General features: G+C 39.8%; 1 protein-coding gene across 4 annotated transcripts in view; it reads left to right on the forward strand.

The window, feature by feature from the left end:
- FOCAD (focadhesin) overlaps positions 1–27,522 on the forward strand; it is a 334,210-nt gene that overhangs the window by 252,692 nt on the left and 53,996 nt on the right. For all 4 annotated transcript variants that reach the window (XM_066257344.1, XM_066257347.1, XM_066257346.1 and 1 more), the window contains exons 22-26: positions 5,619–5,711; positions 12,351–12,439; positions 16,764–16,808; positions 22,050–22,158; positions 25,247–25,363. In XM_066257344.1, the coding sequence (XP_066113441.1) occupies positions 5,619–5,711; positions 12,351–12,439; positions 16,764–16,808; positions 22,050–22,158; positions 25,247–25,363 (453 nt within the window). The remainder of the gene's footprint in view (positions 1–5,618; positions 5,712–12,350; positions 12,440–16,763; positions 16,809–22,049; positions 22,159–25,246; positions 25,364–27,522) is intronic.

Raw genomic sequence — 27,522 nt, forward strand, 5'->3', positions numbered from 1 at the left:
GGAAAACAGCATTCAAGGCAGAGGAGACAGTGTGTGCAGAGGTCCTGTAGAAATAGGGCAAGCATGGTAATTGGTGTCTAGCCCAGTTCTGCCAGAATACAGGTTAAAAGAAAGAGAAGAGCAGAAAATCAAGTGGATAAAGAGGTTGAGGATCTTGGTCAGCAGAGTTCTTACATCAGAACAAATTATTTAAAGTAAATGTGATGCTTTGGAGTCTAAAAGACTTTGAACATGGTACTAAAAAGTTTGAGCTTTATTCTTTAATGAACTATCAAGGGCTTTGAAAAGAAATTCTGAGTTAATATGATAGTGGCTACATCATGTAGGGTATATTAGAATGAAGAAAGATTTTAGCCTGTTAAGGGATTAGTTAAGTGGCCTCAGTGATCTGAGCAGAAATTAGGACTAAACCAATGAGGAAGAATATAGGGACAAATATAATAAACATTTCAGAGGTAGAGTTGACCATTGAGTTAGGGGAAAGAAAGAAGTCCAAAATGAATGAGATGTTTTAAACTTGTGTGACTGGGAAATTCATGGGTACTCTTGATAGGAAAAGGAACGGTAAGCGGAAGAGTGGGTTTTGAATGATGATGAAGAAGTGTACAGTGTGTAATAGGTTGTGGGAGGTGTGTGGGTAAGAAGTACATGTTCTAAAAGTAGTGATTTTCAAACTATGTATTTTTGGTTTTGTTTTTATTGAGGCATAATTACATCCAGTAGGTTTTTCACCTTTTGGTATATAGTTCTATGAATTTTAACGAGTACACACATTTGTGTAACCAGTACCACAATCAAGATAAGAATAGTCTGTCACCCTAAAAATTCCCCTTGCTCCTTGGTAGCCCTTTTCCCTTCCCCATCTACTTATAACCACTGATTTCTTTCATGTCCCTCTAGTGCAGGGGTCTCAAACTCGCGGCCCGCCGAACAATTTTGTGCAGCCCGCAGACTAATCCACGGGCTTACTTAATTTTATCCAAAATATTTTGAACTTCGTGGATTAGTCTGAGGGCCGCACAAAATTGTTCGGCGGGTCGCATGCGGCCCGCGGGCCACGAGTTTGAGACCCCTGCTCTAGTGAAACTGTTTTAAAGAGTCCTAGGGACCATCACAGACTAGGGTCTGATGATCAAGAGGGCTGAATGCCAAGCCCCCAACCTTTGCCCTGACTTCATCTGGACAAGTTTTACTTCTCTGTTTCTATTTTATGTCTTGGCATTCTCCTTAACATTTTAGGTGGGGTGGAAAAATTTACATAGCTAAAGTATTTTAAGACTATTATTCTACAGAGCTGCTGATACAACGCACTGAGCTACCATTATCTCTTACCAGGGTGTCACAGTAGCCTCTGAGTAGGTTTCCTCACCTCGACCTTTGTTTTCTACTGTTATCACAGTGTCAGCAAGATTTCTTTAAAGTATAGATCAATCAGATCATGTCCTCCTCCTTCTCAAAATGTTATGATAACTCCCCTTGAGTAATAATAAAGGCAGGTCCTGAAAAATGACCTGGAAGAGGCTGAATTCTCTGGGCCCACTGTAAATTCAACAGCCTTCTCTCTTCCTACGCCCTCTGTGCTCACTCTGTGCTGTTGATACTGGCCTTCTCTGTTCTGAAACGGAACAGCCATGTGCTGTGCTCACTTTAGGATTGTTGCCTTTTCTTTTAATTAAACTAAAATACACATAACATAAAACTAACCACTTTGAAGTGTATATATCTCATGGCATTTAGTACATTTACAATATACACCGTCTAAAATATTTCCCTCACCCACTCGTGAGACATGTATCCATTAAGCAATCACTCCCCATTTCCCTTGCCTTCTTTCTCTAACCTCTTCCCTCCTTTGTCTCCACCCCTGGCAACCACTAATTTGCTTTCTGTCTCTGTGGATTTTGCTATTCTGGATATTTCATATAAATTGGATCATGCAGGTGACCTGCTGTGTCTGGCTTTGTTTGCTTATGCATAGTTTTCAAGGTTTGCTACTACACTGTAGCAAGTGTCAGTACCTCATTCCTTTTTTTTTTTTTTTTTTTGGCTGAATAATATTCCACTGTGGACTGTGGACATACCATATTTTGTTTATCCATTCGTTCATTTGTAAACCTTTGAGTTATTTCTACCTTGTGGCTACTTTGGAAGTGTTGCTCTGAACATTCATATACAAGTGTTCCTTTGAATACATGCTTTCACTTCTCTTGGGTATATATCTTGATTGTTGGGTCATATGGTAATTCTGTGCTTAACTTTTTGAGGAACCTCCAAACTTTTTTCCATAACCATTTAAATTTCTACTAGCATGTTTCTTGGCTTCTAAATATTCATCTCCTTCTAGTTTTTACTCAGAGTTCACCTTCTCAATGAGATCTATCCTGAGCACCCTATTTAACCCTGTAACCCACTCCTATCCCTACTCTTGCCTCATGAGCATTCTTCTCCTCCTGATACTGTTTCCCTCATGTGGTCTTTTTTTAGGCATATGCAAAGTATTTCATTATACTTACTACCTCATACACATTGATAGGCTTTTTCTTCTCTAAATCATAGGACTTGCTCATCTCAGCAGTCTACCAGACACCTGTCATTACAAGGGTATATATAGTTAGTTATAGAAAAAGTAAACTTTACATATTCCTTAATACTTGGCACACAGTAGTTGAGAACCTAGCTTTATCATTTCCTGAATAACAAAGTTGCAACTTTATGATTTGGAATTATTTTGTTGCTTGTGTTTCCTTCAACGGCTTCTCAGAAGTATAGTAAATTTGCCTGACCTGTGGTGGCGCAGTGGATAAAGTGTCAACCTGGAAATGCTGAGGTCGCCAGTTTGAAACCCTGGGCTTGCCTGGTCAAGGCACATATGGGAGTTGATGCTTCCAGCTCCTCCCCCCCTTCTCTCTCTCTGTCTCTCCTCTCTGTCTCTCCCTCTCCTCTCTAAAATGAATAAATAAATTAAAAAAAAAAAAAAGAAGTATAGTAAATTATACATAATTTTCATACTTTAAAAATGCTAATTGAGCCTGACCGGGCGGTGGTGCAGTGGATAGAGCGTCGGACGGAGATGCAGAGGACCCAGGTTCGAGACCCTGAGGTCACCAGCTTGAGCGCAGGCTCATCTGGTTTGAGCAAAAGCTCACCAGCTTGGACCCAAGGTTGCTGGCTCGAGCAAGGGGTCACTCGGTCTGCTGAAGGCCCATGGTCAAGGCACATACGAGAAAGCAATCAATGAACAACTAAGGTGTCGCAACGAAAAACTGATGATTGATTCTTCTCATCTCTCTCTCTGTTCCTGTCTGTCTGTCCCTATCTATCCTTCTCTTTGATTCTCTCTCTGTCTCTGTAAAAAAAAAAAAAAAAAAAAAAAAAAACATTAAAAAAAGAGAGCTAATTGTATTTTTCAGCCTAGCAACATTAACCTTTATAGGTAGCTATATATTGATTCGGAATAACTTCCTCTTTTGCCTGTAACACAACTGGAGTGTAGGTGATGACTGTCTTCAAGCTGTTTCCCTGAGTCTCTCTTCAGTTAGAGAAAGAGCAAGAGAATGCATCTTGAAAAAGACTTATTCACAGCTACCTCCATAGAACACTAAGACTGGGTATAATCTCATACAGCATAAGGACTGCAGGCTGCTGTCTAGGCTCAAGCGTCTCACTGCGCCCGCCTTCAGCTGTGGTTGAAGAAGCAGCAGGATTCACTTTAACCTTCTGTTTATAACTTTATTTTAAATAGGTTTCCTGGCATGAATGTCTTTGTTCTTAAAAGCTCAACATTTGATTTGCTCATTTTCCTTTATCTTTTTTTCCATAATGCTTTTTTTTTTTAAACTCAGCTTTAAGAACCAGTTGAGATAATTGTCTTTCCAAAAACACTCAGTGTTCTTACTGCTAGTTTGCTGAGACTCTGGATCGTCTCAGTGGTGCACTGGTAATGATGTCCATAAATTACTTGGCAGGAAATTTTTTTAATATTTTGAGGTTCTGAAGTAAGAGATAAAAGTTTTGGTTATGGTATTTGAGTGTTCTTTCTGTTAAACCCAGACCTCAAAGTAAGGCTTCAAGATAGTTAATATAGTTTGTGAAAAGGGAACAGAATTGATAGGAAAAAAGTTAAGAAAATTCCTTGCATCTTGAAAACAGAGGACAAGACACTGATTAATGCCTCCCAGCTTGAAATGTGGCCTCAGTTGTAGTCTGCTTTCTGAAAGGCAAGAGAACTAGCAGGAATTGGCGGGTCTATTTCTTCAAGCGTGTTGGTAATATATCGACAAGGCTCTCCCTACCCTACCCAACAGAGAGAGAATCTAATCAGAAAAAGAAGAAACCTGCCTTTATCATTTTTTTAAACAATTCATTTCATGGTTCTAATACCTTTTTCATGCTGTTTGCACATCTAATTCTTTAAACGTGGCCGTGGAATGATAGGTGGCAGGTAGCAGACAAATTAATCTCCTTGCTCTCTTTATTCCCATAGATTCTTCATAATTTTGTCTTGGAACCTATTTGTGCCTATTTCTGATTCTCACAGTTCTGCAAACTCTCTGCAGACACAGATCAGCTGATATGCTTTATATTTTCTCATAATACCTTGTGTGTAGTAGGCCCACACTAAGACTAGAATTAAAGAAAATAGCAGAGGCCATGGGAACCAACTCCCTTCAGAGATGCTGTTCTCTTTTCAAAAAAAAAAAAAATCTTATAATACAATAAAATCTCCTTAAACACTCTAGTCATCATGATTCTGGGATAATTATATAGAAATTTGTGAGGACTTTTGTTTGTTTCTTGTTGTTTTTCTGTCTGTGAGACAGACTAAAGTTTTAGTTGTTTGATTTTAATGAGATGAGTTACAGGAAATGTGAAATGTGATGCACTGTGACTGTTTTTCTGGAGTGATCTATCTTTTAACAGAAGCAGACCTTGGGAAGATTTGTTTCAAGATAGCAGTGTACTAATAGGTAGAAACAGAAATGACTATGAAAACCAGATGTTGTGTCTGGGCCTCGCTTCAGAAACAGGGTTTCAGTGTTGGTATATTTCATTTTTCGCTTGTTTACCCACACTGATTAAAGGGCACTTATCTAGCGGTGTGCACAATTGCTGAGTGTGGTACTCATTTGCATGCTCTTACCATCATGATTTCTACACAACATGATATTTCTGTTGGCAATTTAAGTTTATTACTTTAGAAATTGTCAGAGTGGAAATCCAAGATGTGAGCAATATTTATTTTTATTTAAAATTACTAGGGGGATTTGTTAGACAATACCTTGTTTCCTGACATTGGCAAGAGGCTTTACAGAGTTCCCCCCTAATTTTCAGGGACATATTTGTATTACATATACATCTTAACTTGTTATTATTGTAGGATTCTTTTGCTTTAATTTAGAAAATTTCAGGCTTATTTTATTTTGTCTTTACGGGACTCTAAGCTCTTCTCCTTTGAAAATATCCAAAAGACGTTATTTGTGGTTCTGATCTTAGACTGATTTGGTTTGTTTTAGAACATAAACCATTTAAAGAAGGGGAAGGAAAGAACTGATTACACAGTTTAATTTTCCTCTGTGTTAACACTGTGTGGACTGACTGCTGTGGCCTCTTTCCCATAGGTTCACATTCAGCTGTCAGAGTGGCACCGGGCCATCTTCCTCCCACAGGCCTGGCTGACGTATATGAGTCGAGCTTATCATGCCATTTTACAGGTAACGGTACCATAGGATGGTTTGCTTCAGGGGAGTGTCTCCTTATCTCAAATTTTACTGAAAATATGTATTGAATATAATGGCAGTTGGGAAAATAGCGCTATCAAAAGTACAATTGTTGTATTTGCTGATGAGAGAATGTAAGGCTGAATATATTTAATACACTTACATTTTAAATGTTGACTCCTCCCAACCTGTGTCCAACCCAGAGCTCCCTCTTGAGCGCTGTTCTCATACATATTGCTGCCTTCGGAACACCTCCCAGATGTCCCACAATATCCCCCTTGGATGTCCCATGGCACCTCCACTTGAGCACATTCCAAGCGGAGCTCCATGTCTGCCCTTGCCTCCTCGAACTGGACTTGCATGCACCCTCCAGCCTTATCTCATTATCCTTCCTCTAAATGTCGTGTTTCAGCCCTGTTTTCCACACTCGTCATGTTGCTCCTAACCTCTTGACATTTACACACATTCCTTCTGGTGCAGGTACTGCTATTCCCTCTTTTCCCAACTAATTTCTACTTGGTTGTTAGATAAATCTATCTGGGAAGGGACCGGTGTCCCCACCGCCCCCGCTGCCCATCGCTCCAGTGGATTGTATGCTGCTCTTATGCACTTCCTTATAATCCATGCTTCTCCTTTTGAAGCTTTTATCACCTTAGTTATTTGCTTGGGGCCTACCTCCTGCTGTCTCGGCTCCTTAGAACTGGGACCTGTTTTCTGTTGTCTCTAGAATCTGACATAGTGTCTAAGACCTAGTAGGTGCTCACTAAATAAATGAGTTATACCCAATTTGACTTCCTTTAATCCAATAATATTATAGTTTGTAATTTTTTTAAATCAGAAATAATTTTTAATCTGTTTGGGAATATATGGACAGTTAACAATATAAGAAAACGACTAACAGTTCTTTGTCCTAGCTTCACATTTATTTTTAAGGATGATATGTAGAAAAAAATCTGATGGTACTTAAGTAATATATGGCCCAGAATCATATTTGCGTAGTGTGTCAGATGTTATGGTTAAAGGTATCAGTTGTCCTAAAAGATGGTGGAGAGTATGTGCATGTAGGGAAAGGCAGGGTGTGAGGAATGAGCATTGGTGTTCTCAAATTAAAACCATGTTGCAACATATTATATTGAGTCTAGAATTGACAAAGTACTGATCCATCTTCAGAGATTCCTATTCAGTAGAACTGAGCTGCAGACCTGGAATCTCCATGTTTACCAACCTTCCAGGTAGTTGTAACTCCTTCTATCAACCGTACTCTGAGCACCAGCGTTTTGGATGGTTCTCCAAACCACACTGGAATCCACATTTTAAAGATGCTCCCTTGGGATGATTTTTTCCCTTTGCTCATCTTACCCATTTTTTTGTCCTCAGCGACATCTAGGCCCTCAGCTTTGAATAGATGCATGAGTGAATGGATGTATTACTCATATACACCCTTAGCCATTTTAGCCAATTATAATTTTTATTCAAAATGAGTAAAATTACAAGTCAGAGTATGTACTTTTCCTCACATTTCTTTTTCCCTATGTCATTTTGCAGTGTTTTCCTTTATCAAACATTTATGGAGTACTTTTTATTGGCCAGGCCCTGTCCTGGGTGTATGGAATATAGTCCAGTGTGAGAGACTAACATGTCCATTAGCAATTCCAGTACAAAATGCCTGATGCTTTAGTAGAGGATGTACAAAGTACTACAGGGCCTGGAGAAAGCAAGAAAAACTCCTCCTGCAGAATAAACTGAGAATTGAATTTAGCACTAAGCATAAGGAAAGCTAAATTGGACTGGGATATGGTATAACTCATGCAGATGACTTGCAATTGATTTTAAAAAAATAACCTCCATGGTTATTTTTATAGTAAGAGCTACCATTTATTGAATAACTACTGAGTATCCAATACTTACCATATATGATTTCAATTCATCTTTACAGAAACCCTTTGAAGTGGGTGTTGTAAATTCCACATGTAATGGGATTACAAATGAGGAAATGGTTAGCCAGGAAAGCAAAGCAAATGGTGCAAACTCAATAGTCAGTAAATGAACTAGAAACTACCTGGAATTTTTTTACTCCAGAACCTCAGCCTTCCCCACTGCATCATGCATTCTCCCTAACACATAATATTGAACATTAGTTATAACAACAAATAAAGCAAATTGCTTTAAGATTATAAAGGACAGGTCTACTTTTGAAAAGCCTGCTGAGGTGTTTTGTTTTTTTCTTTTCAGAGACAGAGAGAGAGTCAGATAGGGACAGACAGACAGGAACAGAGAGACATGAGAAGCATCAATCATCAGTTTTTTATTGCGACACCTTAGTTGTTCATTGATTGCTTTCTCATATGTGCCTTGACCGCGGGCCTTCAGCAGACGGAGTAACCCCTTGTTCAAGCCAGCGACCTTGGGTCCAAGCTGGTGAGCTTTTGCTCAAACCAGATGAGCCCGTGCTCAAGCTGGCGACCTCAGGGTTTCGAACCTGGGTCCTCCGCATCCCAGTTCGACGCTCTATCTACTGCGCCACCGCCTGGTCAGGCACCAGCTGAGTATTTTATTAATGCAGGTCAAGTACTCTGCTTTTCTACTGTTGTGATAGTTTGCATCTTGTTTATTTATCATTTTAAATGTCTTTACTTTGGATACTGAATAAATCTACTCTCAACGAGAATCGATGATAAAAGCCTAAAAGTATTGATTCTAATAAGATATTCACTGTTATCTGAAAGAACAATGGCTGTCATTATGACTTGAAGGTATACCAGTACATTTTAACTGTTCAGTAAGTTTTGTAAATGACTCCACACACTTAAATAGAATCTATATTATCTTACAAGAATTAGAGCAACTGTCACAGAGACAATGACTACTCAGAGGATCAAACCTGTTGTTTGGTTTTTGTTCCTCACACAAAGCACCACTTGTTGCAACAACAATGACTACTCAGGGATCAGATGAAATGTACCTAGGAGCTGAGGGGAGGCAACAGTCCTGGTCAGCAGATCGAAGGACTGAAGCCCCTTCCCCAGTCTTACTCAGATATTTATTAGCCAGTACAAGTAACTCAAGGAAGCAGGCAGAAAAATTTTGCAGGGGGTGAAGTAAAGGGCAAGAAACATACTGATTCCTAATCTCTGTTTTGAGAGCCTAAACATTTTCTGTTGCTAAATCTTATCCTGCTCTTTTGCTGTTTCTAGCATGTACTGTTTCCAGTGTGGGGTCAGAGAGGCCCCTGGACTCTCATCTGCTCAGGACTTTTGCCCTAGGGGGCCTCACTGTCTCTCATTGTTATCCTAACTCTGCATGTTTTCACAGCATGTTCCCACAAGCAACTGCCAGACTCCTGTCCAAGAATCTCTGTCCTGGAGGATATTTCTGTACAGGAGTTACATTACTTCCCAGCTAGTTCCAGGCATATTTTGTTGCACTAAACTAGAGGACCATTCAGAGGAGCCACATTTTATTCAGTTAAGCTTAGGAGACATGCTAAAAGATACATTCTGCATTCTTTTCTACAGGTTGAGATATGAACACTACAAGTGGCTTTTGCTTAGATGTCTGCTTCCAGCCCTAATTTTTCCACAAAATGTGAGATTTGGAATTATAAGCATATCAAAATGGTTGACATGGGGAGAAATTTGGATTTTTTTGTCACTAAGATGAAAAAATAAGATATAAGTTGATTTACAATTCAGAGTACACTTTGATAAAGAGCAATTAATTTATCACCTTCTTTACCTTGCTGCCTCTTGGGATGCCTAGAAAGTTAAGGTCTCCATCTTCGGTATAAAGAGCCCTTAGAGATTTTTGAATATGACCTCAAACAGTAGAGAGGAATTAAAGCAGGTTGACTGAAAATACTTGTTTCCTGAGTCAGTCAGCTAGCTGTAAAATAATCTGAAATCAAAACTAGGTCAGGAACTGTAACCCCTAGTAAATTACTCTCTGACTGTTTGTAAGGGTTGTTTGTTCTTTAATGTCTAAGTTGAAGCTAGGTGAAATTGCACACTATAATTGGCAAGCTCTTGGTTACATAGACTGGAAATTTTTTTAAAAAATTAAGAGGGATCAATAGATTAGTGATTGGAATCTCCAGGCAATCCAAAACTCTCAATTCAAGTGATTATTTCAGCCTTTTCTGTCCCCGTGACTGTTATTAGCCTTAACCGCAGCTGCTAACCAGCAGCAGAGGTGACTGAGTTGAATATCACTAAGTCTCTGTTATCAGAAGGCAAAGGACATCTTCAGAAATTGTCTAACAGGGTCTGGGTGGAAGGGACCAGAGACATCCCAGACGAGGGATTGAGGGGAACAGAGGCCCTGAGAAGGAAACAAAGAAAGTTACCTGGTCACAATAGAATGGTTGGTATTAGTTGATAGCTATAGAAGAGATTAGAAAAATAGACTGTCTCAAGAGGCTGCCTGTATACTAGGTTTTTTTGTGTTTTGTTGATTTCTAAATAGATTTTAACCTTTAAATTTCCTATTTCTTGTTTTTTTAAAAAATATTTTTAAAGCATTATGGAAAATAAGTATTTTAGGAAGAAAGAGCCATAATTTAAGAAGCATAACAAAGACAGGCAAAAAAAAATTATTTTCTATTTTGCCTACCCTCCTAGGAGGCCAGTATCAACATTAAATGTTAATGTCAATGTCTCTAAGAGAAAGAAGAGAGAATGAAAGGGTCAGAATGCTATCTCTGTACACAGGGAGATGGGTATGATTGAAGGAAATGGAAACTGTGCAGGACGTGACTAGAACACCCATCAAATCTCCGAGTCCCTGAGCTGGTGCACCGCAGGGCTCTGCATGCTGCCGGTGTGCTCTGCCCAAGGACTCCTCAGCCTGAGGAAACAGTCCTTGCTTTCAGTGAGCTCACAGGCTAGTAATTGTGTTTGAGAGAAACATAAGGACATTCAACTGTATAGTCTGGATATTTGGGGGAACCTTTTATTCTCTGAGAGTAGATAGATGAGAAAATATGAATTATTTTACAAAGGATTTTGCTATATTCATGAAAGAATGTTTTGTAAGAACATTGTAAGGGGAGGTTGGTTTTTTGAGTTTTTTGACACCGAATCTGGTAATAATAGCTATTATTAGTTATCAGGCACTCTATTAACTAAACAGTTTTCCACATTATTTAACGTGATGCTCTATTACTGTAAGCTATTTGTTGGCTACATTTTACAAATGAGGAAACTGAAGTTTAGAGAAGTGAAGTAACTTGCCTAAATTTATACTTCAAGTTAGTGGAAATGGCATCAGAGTCTGCTTCCGGAGCTCACATTCCTAACTCCTCAAGCCATATAGCTTCCCTCTCTAGCATGTATATAGAGACATACACTTTCCTGCTGCAAAATACACCTGAGAACTCTATAGTCAATAAAAGGAAGACAACCAATAGAACAGTGGGTGGAATAGGATACCCAAATAGTCAAACATGAAAGGATGTGTAACCTCATTAGTAAACAGTGAAATATAAAAATGGAAACCATAATGAACATCATTTCATACCTGCAAGAATGGAAAAATGAAGAAGCCTGACGATTCTAAATGTTGGTGAGGATATGAAGTAGCTAGAACTTTTACTTACTGCTAGTGAGAATGTAAGCTGCACAACCACTTCTGAAAATGGTTTGATGGTTTGGTATTACCCAATGATACAGTATGCAATCTAAGTTCTTGTCCACTTTAGAGTTCATCAATAAACCATATTTTAATTACTTTTAAATAATGTAACTGGTGATGGAGTAGAGGGGAAAGCATCTGATCAAAACAATTCTGAGTATAAAAACAAAGATAATAAATATTTGAAGGTCTTGGTTTTAGCAAGTGAACTTGACTCGAAGGAACCACTAAGCTAAAGCCAGACCTGAAGGTCTTAATTTTAAAGGGATGATATTAGCTATATTTTTATAACATGGTAGTGGTTGAGAATTATAATATCTATTTTTTATGTTCACTCAAGAAATAGAGCCTGACCTGTGGTGGCACAGTAGATAAAGCATTGACCTGGAATGCTGAGGTCACCAGTTCGAAACCCTGGGCTTGCCTGGTCAAGGCACATATGGGAGTTGATGTTTCCTGCTCCTCCCCTTTTTCCCCCCCTCTCTCCTCTCTAAAATGAATAAATAAAATCTTTTAAAAAATAGTAATGCAATGTACAGCTATTTGAGAATAACTTTGTTAAGTTTTACCTGAATCTTAAACATTATATACCATCCTGCTCATATTGTACCATTCTGTTATGATACTGGTACCCAGACCCCCGTCTCGGGATTGTGTCAGTTAAAATTATTAGCTGTTGACACATGCTAATCATCACTGTGTAGAAGATTATTTTGAATGGTCCCTATGAAATTAAACTCTGCTTTTAATAGACATCCCAAAATGAAGTGCTCTGCACTAAATTTGCCAAACATACAACTCCAGGACACACTTATTTGATGAATGTGGAAGTTCTGGAGCAGCAGTGTAATGATCTCTCTCACACTCCTCATTCATAATTTAATAACCTATCAGGAACACTTAAGGTGAATTGGGAAAAGACACATCTGTTATGTTTTCCAAAGAAATTTTAAGATAATTTTGGCCATAGAGTTTGCATGCTGATATATGCTGTGTTTTTTGCAGGGAAGAATAGGAGAGCTGGAGCTGCAGTTAAAACACGGAAAGGAAGGCGCTGAGGAGGTGCAGCACAAGAAGAGCGCAGCCTGGCTCTGGTGAGCCAGCGTGCTGGGAGTCCTGGCAGTGCGCTGCGAGAAGGCGGAGGCTCTAAGGCTTTAATGTTGGGATTTTCACTTCTCTATGAGCCTGGAGGGGAGAAGACTGAAGATCTGATAGCTGTATTTTCATTTCCTTAGATATAAAAAGGACAGCTTTATTCGTAAATTTTATGTTTTTTATTGTTTTCTAAAGCAGTGTGGAAATAGTTCCCTTTTCCCTTTATTACTGATTACTTTATATTCCTTTGAATGAAAATTTCTGTTTTTCCCCATTTAATTCATTACCTTCCTAACTCAGATTTAGTCAAGAAATGCCCTTCTACCCTCTGGCCCCTCCTTCCTTAAGACAGCTTCATTATTAGGAGCAACTTTACCACGTCAGGGCTTTAATTTCTTTGACAGACACCCCCTCGTGAATTCCCACTATATGATCTAGAAATGTGTAAGTGCTGGCACTTTAAAGACAATTTAAATTGTTACATGGGCTAGGATGAATTCCTTGTCAGATTAATGTTGCAGCAGCCTAAGTCCAAGTCAAGTGCCCAGAATCTAAATAGCTTTGCCTGCAGACACAGGTTTCTTTAATCTAAACATCTGTTTAAAGGTTTTTATTAGGTTTTAGATTTTATTTACTGACAATTGGCATATGTAGAAAAGCAGAAGCTGTGTGTATGTGTGTGTACACTGTGTGTTTTACAAATTCTAAGTTTTATTTTCTAGATTTATATTTAAAAATAGCATCCCTGGCCAGTGGCTCAGTGGATAGAGCATTGGCCTGGCATATGGGTTTGATTCCTGGTCAGGGCACACTAGAGAAGTGACCGTCTGCTTTTCAGCCCCTCCCTCTTCCCCTACTCTTCCTCTTCTCCTCCCTCATCCAGTGGCTCTATTAGTTCAAGTGTGGCCCTAGGTGCCGAGGTTAGCCCAGTAGGAGTGCATCAGCCTCAGGCACTAAAGATAGCTCAAAACTTAAGCAATGGCCACAGATGGGGTTGCTGGGTGGATCCCGGTCAGGGAGTCTGCCTCACTATCTCCCCTCCTCACCTTAAAAAAAAAAAAAAGCAAGCAAAACAGTTTAAAAAGTATGACTTTGATTTACAGTTAAGATTAAGAATTTGGATTTTGCTTCCTATTTGCTATTATTTTTTTTTACATGTAGCTTTAAATTCATCTTCTGAAAATGATCATTTGCTGGAGGTGGTGTGTTGGCTATACTTTTCAAAATATATAGACAGATACATGGAGTAAAGAATGTGAGAGGGCCCTGGCCAGTTGGCTCAGCAGTATAGTGTTGGCTCAGCAATATAGCATCGGCCCAGCAGTGTAGCATCGGCCCAGCATGTCGAAGTCCCAGGTTCGATTCCCAGTCAGCGCACATAGGAGAAGCAACCATCTGCTTTTCCACCCTCCCTTTCCCACAACCATAGCTCAAATGGTTCAAACAAAGTTGGCCCCAGGCACTGAGGCCCAGGCTCCATGGCCTTGCCTCAGGCACTAAAATAGCTTGGTTGCCAAGCAACAGAGTTGTGACCCAGATAGGCAGAGCATCACCTGGTAGGGGGCTTGCCTGGTGGAACCTGGTTGGGACACATGCAGGAGTCTGTCTCTGCCTCTTAATTAAAAAAAAAAACAAAACAAAAAAGAATGTGAGAAAAAGATGAGGTCAAGGATAACTGCAATATTTTAACTCTGAATAAGTAAAAGTATGGAGCTCCCATTTACTAAAATGGGGAATGCAACAGAAAAGCAGGTCTGTGTTCAGTAGGAATCACGTTTGCATCTTGCTAAGCCTGTGATACCTACTTAGACCTCCAACTGGAGATACCAAGTAGGTTGCTGACCATATGAGTCCAGAGTTCAGGCGTGAAGTCAGGGTTGGAAATTACAAATTTGGTAATCATCAGCATATCAACTGCAATTAAAATCATGATGCTGGATGAGATCCTTAGGGAATACCTAAAAACAGAGAAAAGGACAGAGGACTGAGCCCCAGAGCACATCAACATTTAGAAATGAAGTAGATGAAGACAGAACCAGTAAAGCACACAGAAAATTAGTAATCAGTAAGTGATACAGGAAGAAAGTAAGAGAGCGTGGACTCTTAAAAGCCATGGGAAAAAAGAGTTTCAAGAAAGGAACAACTGAACGTGTCCAGTGCTGCTATGTGGTGGCAAAAGATGGAGACTGAGTTGGGAATTCAGTTTGGCCTCTTGAAAGTCATTGGTGGCCAGCACAGCTCCTGCTCTGGTGGAGTTGTGGGGACAAAAGCCAGATTATAGGAAGGTCTAGAGAGAGTGCGAAGAGATGAACTAGAGTCAAGCAGAGTATTTTAAATAAGTTGTGATGCATGAGAAGTAGTGAAATGAGACAATAGTTGGAGGGTTCTTTTTTATTTTAAGATAGTAGATATTTCAGTATGTTCACATGCTAAGGGAAGTAGTAAAAATAGAAAAGAAAAACGGGTGATGCAGCAGAGAGAAGAAATGGATAAAAGGAGAGTTCTAGTCCACAGGTGCAGGGTTTAGCCCTCCAATGGAAATAAGTATAGGCAGGTCTTCATTTGACCAATAAAAGAATGCATTCAAGGCCCTGGCCGGTTGGCTCAGCGGTAGAGCGTCGGCCTGGCGTGCGGGGGACCCGGGTTTGATTCCCGGCCAGGGCACATAGGAGAAGCGCCCATTTGCTTCTCCACCCCCGCTTTCCTCTCTGTCTCTCTCTTCCCCTCCCACAGCCAAGGCTCCATTGGAGCAAAGATGGCCCGGGCGCTGGGGATGGCTTCTTGGCCTCTGCCCCAGGCGCTAGAGTGGCTCTCGTTGTGGCAGAGCGACGCCCCGAGGGGCAGAGCATCGCCCCCTGGTGGGCAGAGCGTCGCCCCTGGTGGGCGTGCCGGGTGGATCCCGGTCGGGCACATGCGGGAGTCTGTCTGACTGTCTCTTCCTGTTTCCAGCTTCAGAAAAATACAAAAAAAAAAAAAAAAAGAATGCATTCAATGTACTACTCTCCATCTAGACAGACTGAGATTGGACAACTCAGAGAATTTATTGTCAAATGGTTTTATAAAATACAAGTTAAAAGTCTATAGGACCAGTTTGCAATTAACTGAAAAACTTAGCTCCTTAAGTGACATTCTCAGAGAATGCTGAATAATGAAGATTTTACTAGCTTTCAAATGAAAATATTTGTGAATGAAAATATAACTTTCTTTTGCAAAAATGTAATATTTATAAAAATTTAGCATTTCTGAAATCAAAGAGTACAGTGAACATGTGTCTTCTCTATTCTCTAGGATGTGAGCCTGGCAGTCAGTGATTGGTTTCACTTGTCTCAAGGCTCTTATACTGAAATTTTTTTCCTGTGAATATTTGAATTGAAAATACCTTCCTCCAAATTCACAAGTGTAATTATTTTGTGTTAGCTTCAGAGTGATTTTATAACCAATGTTTTTAGTTTTAATTTATACGCATACATTGTGACTATTCCATTATCTACAATTTGGCAATAGTGAATTGCTGTTTGGGCAAGCTCTTGTGCACAAAAGGGCAAATGCCGTAGTCGATTTGGGCTGCTACACAGAAATATCATACACTGGGTGGCTCAAATAACCAGATACTTAGTTCTCATGGTTCTGAAGGCTGGGAAATCCAAGGTAAATGTGCCAAGAGATCTGGTGCTGATGAGGGCCTGCTTCCTGGTTTGCAGTTCACTACCTTTCCCTTTTGTCTTCATATGGTGGGGAGAGGGGAGACGAGGGGGGGGGAAGGGGTCGGGAGAAATGAAAGAAGGAGGATGGAGGGGGAGGTAGAGAAGAGAGAGAGGAGAGAGAACAGAGGGAAATAGATCTAATGTTTCTTTATAAAGGCACTAAACCCATTTCTGAGGGTTCCAACCACACCACCTCCCAAAGGTCCCATCTCCAAATACCATATGCTGGGTGTTAAAATTTCAACATATGAGACTGAGGGGATACAAACGTTCAGACCAGAGCAGAGAATGCTATAAGGGACACACATACTGTCCAATCAGTGTAAGAGATGACACCATTACCGCACTGCCTAACATCCCTGCTTAGTCCCATTCATCTCCTCCTCTCCTCACTAAGTGACCTCAGGAATAGGAAGAAAAAACTCTTTTTGTAGTAAAGTCCTTACCACAGTTCTTTGACTGCACACTAAAATTCTACATAGATAGTGTTTAGATGTGAAATCATTCCTAGAGGATCTTATTAATTGATGAATAAGCAAAAAAAAAAAAAAAAAAAAAAAATTGGGCTCTTGCTCCAACATAAATTCTTATAGCTGTTTTCTTTCCATCTTTATTGCAGGGTTCGAGACATGTTGACTGATGAGATCACCAAGTCGGCTGCAAAGTAAGATCTGTTTATTCTCTTGCCAAAAATTTTCTATGAACATTTTTTTTTTCTGGCAGGTACATACAGTTTTTCCTTTTAGAGTATTTCTTAACTTTAAGACTTTTAAAGTTAAAAAGACTTATAAGGGACTTTTTATTTTTTTTAAATCATTTGTTATCCTTTCTTGTATTAAGTTAATTACTACACTTTTTTTGTGAAAATACAGAGGAATCAGCACAAACACATATTTTACATCAAGAGTCTACTGAGGATGTACAGGTAACACAGTACCCCATGCTGAGTTACAAACTTAAAATTCTAATTTAGTTCAGGTGGTGGTTGGGGGCAGGGAATCCTTGCTGATGTGAATTAATAAACAGATTATTAAATCTCAACTGTGAGCCAGCAAATAAATCAAAGGAGTACTTCCTTTTATTCTTTTCGTGTTATTGAGTATCTAAAAATTGAATTTTTAAATACTGGAAAACTAATGTGCAGGTTCAGTAAAAAAAAAAAAAGCAGTTTCAGTCATATACTTATGTTTGTTTTAACAATAACTTGAGTATTACTATCTTGAGACTTTTTGTCTTGAGCCAACTCTAAGAAAATTGTACCCTAATGAACTCACTTAAACAATCTCATCGGTTTTCTTTGTTAACAAGCTAATTGTTTCTGGCAATAAGTTACAGTCAGTTACATACACTTCTACCTTCTACCATCACCTTTGGCAGCTGCTGTTCCCTGACATCCTTTTTTCTTATTCACCAAACAATACAAATAAACCTTTGAGCTACAGGATTTCATGTGCATTGAAAATCCATTATCCAGAAATACTTCACTGCAGTATAGTTTTATCTCTATCACGTCCCCAAACCCTCTGTAGGTAGATTTTGCCTTTGGTAAAAAAAAAAAAAAAAAAAAAAAAGATCTACGTTAGAGTTAGCTTTCCACCAGTAATTTCTTAAACAGGCACTTAACTGTGAAGTCTGATCTCAGTACATGATTACCCTGCAGCCTCATGTCTTCTGAATAAAGGGAAAGAGAGGAGGTGATCCTCCCAGCTCTCAGTTCTGTAGGAGGCACTGGGAACTATCTGTTGAGATATCTGTTGACAAAATGAAAGCTAAAATACCCAGAGGTTTCTGTAGGGACTCATCTGTGCCTGCTTATCTGTTCTGGTGAATGCAGACACGCTAGGAGAGCACTCAGCTGCATATCGGGAGGGAGGAGGTACTGGGGTAGCACTGCCTTTGACCTTACCTTCCATGTAGTTTGTTCTATTATACTGGTCTACTTATACACTTATATCCTGTTAGAAATGGTACTCTGACATTTGCAGCAAAAAGCTCAAATGCTGAAGAAACTAGCATCTTTCTATTTAAAAAAACAAACAAACTATAATTTTGCCTCTCTAGTAGCTTTCACATTTTTCATTCTAGAATTGTCTTTCAACGAGTCTTTAATCTTCAGGTTTATAATGCATTGTTTCATGAGTAATAACTAAGAAGAGTGTGTTCTCATTCTCAGTGATACAGAGTAAAAATAATTTATGTTTTCATGGTGTTACCTTTCCATCAAAATTTTCAAAGCATTTTGTAGACCTTATCTTATTAAAGCAATCCTGACAATACTAGGCATGACAGCATGTGAATAAGAGATAGTTAAGGTCTGGAGGCAAAGAGGTGAATGATAGAACGGGGAAAAATCACCTTGCTGCCCTCCCTGTAGCTTCTCCCACTGACTTCCTCCAGCCATGTGAGGACCCCCACCACCTCCTGCCAGCTAAGCCTTCTGTTCCTTGGACCATGGCTGCCACAGACTCGTCTGGCCCACGTCGGACTTACTGTTTTCTGAGCTGTAAGTCAAATGCAGGAAGTAAAACATCAGTCACAGGATTAGACTGATTTGCTCCTTTGAGAGCATTTATTTCTAAAGAAGCAGGGATAGAGTTAAGGGAGACTCAGGACACAGATAAAACCTGATGATTGATGTAAGTTCATTTTTACTGTTATTAATTAAATAGATTTAAACCTGAAGATAAAAATCCCTGAGGGATTGGGTCACTTTACTAATATGTAATGTAATACTTTTGTCCCTGAGAAAACATCATCGTAGCTCATCCTTCCTTGCACTTTTTAATTAGATTAATAGCATCAGTTTGTTTCAAAGGACAATTTAATTAAATTGTCAGTGGTATTGCCTAGATAAATACAGTTCTGATGCTGACATGTCATTATGCAAATTAGTTACTACTGCTTTACTATAGGGGATAGTTTTTTGATCAACAAGGTGATGAGTTTTTACTGAACCCGTTGTACATCTTCACCTGGTCAGCTCCTCCTTGAATTTGTTTCATTAAATATATATGGAGTGTCTTCTCTCCATAAGTCACTTTGCTAGGTGTGCAGAAAATTCATGGATGATCAAGAGCTAGTCATGGTACCTTTGTGAAATGTATACCTTGGCCTGAGCATGCTCTATGTGGACTGCAGATTAGATTTTTTTCTATTCAGAGATTAATATTCAAATTTGCATTTAATCTGTAACCAAATGTCTAATTAACACTGGCTTAAAATACATTTTTCTCCATTTTACAAGAAATAATACATGCTCAGGGATGTCAAGACCAGTGAAACTTTTGAAATAAAATCATTTGGGGTACTGTTTTAAAACAGGCTAAATTCTCTTTCAGAATTTAGTGTTAAAAAGCTACTTTTATGTTATTTTGTCTACTATCCTTTTTTTTTTTTTTAATTAAGTGAGAGGCAAGGAGGCAGAGAGACAGATTCCTGCATGTGCCTCAACCAAGATCCACCCAGCAACCCTACCTAGGGCTGATGCTCTGCCCATCTGGGGCTACTGCTCCATTGCATGGCAACTGAGCTATTTTTTTTTTTTTTTCCATTTTTCTGAAGCTGGAAACAGGGAGAGACAGTCAGACAGACTCCCGCATGCGCCCGACCGGGATCCACCCGGCACGCCCACCAGGGGCGACGCTCTGCCCATCAGGGGGCGATGCTCTGCCCATCCTGGGCGTCGCCATGTTGCGACCAGAGCCACTCCAGCGCCTGGGGCAGAGGCCACAGAGCCATCCCCAGCGCCCGGGCCATCTTTGCTCCAATGGAGCCTTGGCTGCGGGAAGGGACGAGAGAGACAGAGAGAAAAGCGCGGCGGAGGGGTGGAGAAGCAAATGGGCGCTTCTCCTGTGTGCCCTGGCCGGGAATCGAACCCGGGTCCTCCGCACGCTAGGCCGACGCTCTACCGCTGAGCCAACCGGCCAGTGCGGCAACTGAGCTATTTTAAATGTGCCTGAAGTGAGGCCATGGAACCATCCTTAGTGCTCAGGGCCAACTTGCTCAAATTATTTGAGCCATGGCTTGAAAGGAAGAGAGAGAGAGAGAGAGAGGGAGAGAGAGAGAGAGAGAGAGAGAGAGAGAGAGAGAGAGAAGGGGGAGGATGGAGAAGCAGATGGTCGCTTCTCCTGTGTGCCCTGACCAAGAGTTGAACCTGGGACTTCCACATACTGGGTGGACACTGTACTGCTGAGCCAACCAGCCAGGGCCTTACTATCCTTGTTTTAAAAGATGTGATACCTGATTTCTGGTGACCATCTAAGTTTTTCTATAGGGTGATAAAAACTGTGGATCTAATTCTCAGATCACTAACAATTTAAAACTAGTTTTTACCTAACTTTAGGGATTTATGATCATTTTGTAGCAGGACAGGCTTCAGGATATTCTCAGCTAAAAGCAAGAGATAATAGAAATAAAAGATCTAATTTTGGTTTTGTTAAATGATGTTATGACTAGGGAACCTGGGAGTGCCAGGTCTTGCCTCACCTCTAGTTTTATTCTCAGCTATATGAGTTCCCAGGAGTCCTAACTGCAGAGCTCTAGCAAAAGCCCGGGTGAAGCCATCTGCTTGCACCACAAGTGTCCCTTCCTATTTTCTCCCCCACACCATGCCCCAATATAAATGTTGTTTGTTGCCTTAACAACTTAAGCAGCTCTCTTAGAGGAATGACAGATGGGTGAACAAAATGACCAAGTGTGCAGAGTAAGTCTTTACTGAGCTTAACCACCCAGGTGGGAGGGAGATAAGGAAGATGGGAATGGATGAGTAGATAGATGGAAGAACTCGATCATGGCACATTCTACATCTCATTCTTACCACAATGAAAGTAAAAACACAAGAACACGTGTATATTAATTTTTTAATTCTCACTAACTCACATGTGCAGTCATGACGGTCTTCTTTATCCCACATCTCCATTCTGTTCCGCACTGGGATAGGCAGGCAATAGTCTTGGATGTATGCACCGATTCACGTTCAGGTGTCAAGTCTAGGTTTGGGGAAGCATTACCCGATGGCATGAGTGCTCTGCTGCCCGTGTTCTGTCGTGAGAGTTGGCAAGCTGAGAGCACGTCATCAGTGTCCCGTTGGAGATGATTCTATAGGATCACCTTGGAATTATGGAATAATGCTAATGTATATTTTCAAATGGTAAGTATATTTAAAAGGCTCAGTTTCTTGATACTGAATTCAGAAGTCAAATTTAAGATTTTGCTAATATTAGAAAACTACCATTTGTATGCTATCAAGGGCAACTCTCAATCCAAATAATTTAAACACAGGGTTTGTTTGTTTTTTTTCTTCTTATCTGGGGCCTCACGGTTATATTACAAAGTGACATTAAGGTTTTAATGTCTTGCTCGCTTTGAGGTATTAAGAGAGAGAAGGGAGGGTGCTAATGACTGAGGGAAGCCGAGGGTCTGTCAGGCTGTGAGTGAAGTGCGCTGTCCGAGTGTCTCTGGGAGCTGCTTCCTCTCAGCGCTGCTGCGGGGGAGCCCGAGGCCATTCCGTTCTGTGGGGTTATTGGGTTTACTCACGTAACTGTCCACGGTCGTTTTTTCAGAACAAATCGACACATTTATATCTACCAAAGATGACAAAATAGCTCAGGAAATGTACTGTCAAATGATGAAGTAACATTTTTAGGAAGAATTTAGGTATGATGAGCTTGGATTTTTAAGTTACGAGAAAATATAATGACCATACACCTCTAAGAAGAGTTAAAAGTCAACATTAGTGTCAGGAGAAGGAAAGAAGCAGCTGGCATCACGGAATAAACAGACCTGGTTTACGAGGCTCTGAAGGAATGGAAGTGCTTTCTGACCTCATCTGCCTTCCCTATAATAGCGCCTTCTCTTCTGGTTAAAGCCCCAAATCATCTCTTGGAACTCTTGTCTCTTTAAACAGGGACAGCCCAGTGGTCAAAGGCAATGCGCTCTTAGCCCTAAGCAGCCTTGCTGTCATCGTATCCAAACATGGAGCCAGTCTCTCCTCAGATGCCGAGGGGGTCCTGGAGGTGAGTTAAAGGTGATTTGAACCATTTGGGCTTTGGCTGAGTAACATTTAAAAAATGAGAAGTCTCTGGAAGTCTGGCTCTGAATTCATGAGGTTAGAGTCTGTCTGCAGCACCACATTATGCTGGTCTGTGGGCCTTTGCACTGTGAGCTTTCGTGTCTTTAAGACATTTTTCTTTGCAACTTTTCTGTTTTGCTTTCTCCATCACAGTTAGTGGTCATTTCAATTTGAAGGCACCAATTTTATGCAACAGGGGTTGCCTTCTGTGATTACATCAGTGGTAACCAATCTGAGGAGGTTAACTAGGCTTACTGAAAGTGAACAGTGCTGTCAAAAAATGATAAATAAGCAGTGTTTACTGACTGAAAAAAAATTATACTTTGCATTTTAATTGTAGATGTCAATGACAAAGTGCCTATTCATTTTTACAAGGCATTTATTTCTTAATTAAACATGTGGTGAGCTGGCCAATGTTCATTTCCAGTGTACTTTTTCAGATAATTCATATTTGTCAAAATAAAAAGGCATGACTTTGTTCTTCTTATAAGCCCCAATATCTAGTGGCTGTCAGTAGCCGGAGACGATGTGGCCGAGTGGTAAAACCAGAGTTTTGGAATAGGAGAGTCCTTTATTTAAATCCTAGTACTTGCATTGCACTTACTAGCTGTTTGGCCTGTTGTTGGTGACTTCCCTTTTCACAGCCCATTTTGCCATCTATAAAATGGAGGTAACAATACTAACCAAATAGGATTATTGAAGGATTAAATGAATCACTATATGGAAACACAACAGCTGCCAGATACTAACCTCTCAGTAATAGCTGCCGTTATTGTCAGCATCAGCATATACTTCATCAGCTCCTGCTGCAGAAACTGGACTTGATTCAATGTTATTCGGCCTGTATCTGTCCCCACAGAGTGTCTTATGGGCCATCTGTACTGTTGTTACTGTTTTTTCTTTTCTTTTCTTTTTTTTTTTTTTTTTACAGAGACAGAGAGAGTCAGAGAGAGGGATAGATAGGGACAGACAGACAGGAACAAAGAGAGATGAGAAGCATTTTAGTCATTAGTTTTTTGTTGCGACACCTTAGCTGTTCATTGATTGCTTTCTCATATGTGCCTTGATTGTGGGGCTACAGCAGACTGAGTAACCCCTTGCTCGAGCCAGCGACCTTGGGTCCAAGCTGGTGACCTTTTTGCTCAAACCAGATGAGTCTGCACTCAAGCTGGCAACCTTGGGGTCTCGAACCTAGGTCCTCCGCATCCCAGTCTGATGCTTTATCCACTGTGCCATCACCTGGTCAGGCTTGTTGTTGTTGTTGTTTTTTAACTCATTTTATCTTTATAGCAACCTAGGAGGGTAGGTATAATATTCTATCTCACTTTAAAGACAATTGTTCAAAGACACTACACAATTTTCCTGAGGTGACACAGCAAATGGCAGGATCAGGATTTGAACCCAGGCAGTCTGGCTCCAGGACTTATGTTATTTACTGCTAAGCCAGGCTGCCCTGTTGTACTGTCTTTTGTTTGTTTGTTTACCACCACAGTGTGGTTTTTTTGGTCACAAGCAAAGAAAAAAGCTCTCATTTAAATAAAAAAGGAACTAGAAGGTTAGGAATCTGGAAGCCCATGGGATTGAAGGTGGAGCTTAAAAATCAGGTTTTAGGGAGGACAATAACTAAGGGGACTTGGGGAGTCCAAGCACAGGTACTGATGAGCCATCTCAGCAGCCCCTGCCACCACCACTGGGACGGTCAGCTTTAGTCATTTACTCTCTTTGCCTCACTCACTTAAGATTTAGAGTCCCATTGCTCCCTACGTTTTGGGTAGGGTAGGACAGGTAGCTTGATTGAGCATTTAACCAAGCTTCACGTCATGGTGGAGGGAATTCCCCAAAGGGTGCTATTACCAGGAAACAAGAGAGTAGATGCCATACGGCAAAAGCTACCAATGTATATTGCATGCGGGGAAGGAAAACAAGTTAAGGGATTATTACATGAGGATAAAAATGTCATAATTACTTACTATATGAATGTTGAACTTTAAACTCAGAATCTTATTTTAATGATGAGCAAGATGATATACTTTAGGAGAGGAAATGTTTTGTATCCTTTAAAAAGAGGCATGCAGTTGTACAGGTAATTTACCCCAGTAATAATAGTGGAGTGGTCTAGCTCCGAGTTTGAATTCCAGGCTCTCCTATTCTTCTTTATCCCCTCGCCTATCCTTCTGTTCTGCACTGTAACATGTAGTACACAAAGCACTGAGGCCATACAACCCAAAGAATGGGCTTTGCTTTAATTCTTGATGACTTTGACTTTGGCTATTACTCAGTACAAACCCAAGACCTTATTATTTGATTAAAGTTGAAGCTTTCAAATTTCATTTGAATCTGCATATGACCAACAGCTAAAGATCTTAAGAAGGTGGTCTTTTTTTTCATTCAAGGAGTTAATTGCAAGGAGATAATTAACACTGCATTGACACTTATAGTTTTTATGACCTAAATATGCTGTGTGAGTTAATGAATGCTTTTGACATCCATGGTCATGAATGATTTTTCAACCAAATTCTCTTTTTAATGAATTGGATTTTGTTGTTTTGTTTTATTACAATTTCCTTTCCTTTTTCAAACTGAAAATCAATTATGTTTTCATGACTGATTAGCTAGGACAATGGTGATCAAAATTTTGTAAGCTGCTTTATGGGCTCCTTTGTGACATGACAAGTCGTAGAATTGAGAGGTTCTGCATTGCTCTCTCTGCACATCCCTGCCGGTAGCCTCCACGTAGCGTCCTTGAACTCAGCAGAGCTCTGAGGAGCTCTTGAATGTGTTCTATTTGCAGCCCCCCTCCTCTCACTTCTGTTGAATCTTGAATAAAAGGTAAATATCTCTGTCGGCACACAGGCGAGGGTGTGCGTTTGCTGAGTACTTACTCGCCTCTGTCAGTTCTAGCAGGTAAAGTTTGTTTTTTGATATTAGTACTTCCTTCTTTAATACAGAAGGGGGCTATTCCCTGAATCTAGAAATCATGTTTAGGTTTTTAACTTTTCCTGTTATCATTTCATGTTTTTCTTCATCTGCAGGTTCAACCTAATTTCCTTTCAATGAAAGAGTGGCTTTGCATGGTGTTTGATACTCTCCTGGTCATTGTAGATAGCCACTACCAACCCAGAGGACAACTTTTCTCCTCATTTTATTATGTAAGTCTGAGACATAAAAAAATTATTAGCAAATTCAAGGGTTGACTCTTCTCATATCAGTTATTCACATGAAATTTATAATGTTATGTAATGATTCTTAAGAATACATTTGAACCACCTGGGACACTTTATATATATAAAAAATACTGATGTGTAGGCCCTATCTTTGATTTAATTGCTCAGAAATAGGCCCTGGGTTTCAGCATTTTGGGAACTTTCTAGGTTATTCTAACATGTAGTTGAGTCAAGAGCTACAGTTATAGTAGAATAAACACTAGCTGAAGATGGGGATCCTAAGTTTCTAGTCACAGTTTTTTTTCCATTTCAGGGAACATGAGCATGGGGAGTTCACTTAATCTCTCAGGACCTTTGTCCCTATGTACAAAGTGAGATGACTGAACAATATTATCTATAGTGACTGTAGCCCTAGCTTCATCCCTTATGAGTTTTGTTACGGTTGCCTTGGCTGGATAGCTCAGATGGTTAGAACATTGTCCGGGAGAGCAGAGGTTACTGGTTCGATCCCTGGTTAGGGCACATAGAGGAGCAGATTGATACTCCTGTGTCTCTCTCCCCTATCCTCTCTCTCTACAATCAATAAAATAAACATTAAAAAAAAAAAGTTTTGTTATTCTTGACCTGACACTTAACTCATCATATTATTGTTCTTATCTGCAAAATGAAGGTAAAAACTAATGCTTTGCCAACTTTATAAAAAAGACTGTGAGGATCAAGTTACATATTTTATAGAAAAATCTTTTGAAAATTGTGAAATACTCTATAAATACAAAGTGATATGGTTGATCATAAGAAAGTACCTATCTGTTGCTTAGTCATTCTTTCTTCATGCATATATCCTAAGATTTGAAGCAAATTGAAAATACACTTTTTTGGTTAAGTTTCATTTTCCCTTTATTGCTGCAGTGAATGCTTTATTTCTGCATCTGTGTGGAATTGCTTTGGTTCTGCCTTATCACTGTCCATTACTTAGGGAATTCTAGTGATCATGGGACAGTCAGCTGAGTGGCAGAGGATTATAGTTGATTTGAATAAAAATATAGCACAGGTCCTGACCAGTTGCTAAGATCAGGAATTTAGCCTGAAATTCCATCGCCCTCGGTCTTCTCTCTGTGCCTCTTTCCTCCTGTCCTTGGGAGGACCTGGTATGTATTCACCTGGAGATTAGGGTCTGGAACTAGATTTTTAACTATACTTGAGGACAAAAAAATTACTCATATCAGATAATGTAGAATTAAATTGGAAGGTAGATTTTGCTCACACAAGTACTTTCTCTGTTTACGATAATTTATTTTCTGCCACAAGTGTTCTTATTTCTTTAATGACGATGAAAATGTAGCTTATATGGAGGTCTTCACAACAACTCTCTGGTTCAGGTCAGGACAGGATATTGTCGTATAGACTTCTAATAATGCTGCTTTGTTCTTGCAAACCAATAAAAAAATAATCTCCTTACTAGCTATATCAGTGTTACTTCTTACCTTTGTGATTTTTGCATTATACTTTTTTCAAAGCTCTGTTTCAAAAGTCACTTTTTTTTTTATTTCCAGTGTCCTAGCAGCTGGGTCCTTTTGAGTAGTACTGTCATTATAATGGTGCTACGTTAACTAAAAGAATACCTTAGCACATGCTTTATTTTTATCCTTAAAATATTAAAGCTTAGAGAGCAAGTGAGTATAGAATTAAAAACACTTTTAAATGTGCTTGGACTACAAGAGACAATGTGGCCTTTACGGTGTATCTGAAAGTTTGAAGTGAATAATAGTGAGGAGTGATAAATGTTCTTTCTTCCCCACTTGAGACATCTTTATTAGTGTACATTATGTCTGGCGGAGCTTTCAGACATGAGATGCGGGTAGAAACTCTTCATATTCAGCTGCCCTGTCATGGTATTAGGGCTGTTACTCATTTCTTTTCCTATAATTGCATATAGGAAGGAGCATATAGAGCTCTCCATTTCATTTTCAATAGCTGGTTATTGCTTTGTAACCAGAGGCTTTTAGGATTTCAACTTCCTTTTTAATTAAAAGGAATTAACCCCCTGTAGGAAATAATCCATCTACTGGGAAACGTTCCCACCAAAAATTTTGGGAGATCTGCCAACAGATCCCTGTGCTAAATTTACACTTATCCCCTCCACA

Source organism: Saccopteryx bilineata, chromosome 2 (assembly GCF_036850765.1).
Source record: "Saccopteryx bilineata isolate mSacBil1 chromosome 2, mSacBil1_pri_phased_curated, whole genome shotgun sequence".
Taxonomy (NCBI): Eukaryota; Metazoa; Chordata; class Mammalia; order Chiroptera; family Emballonuridae; genus Saccopteryx; species Saccopteryx bilineata.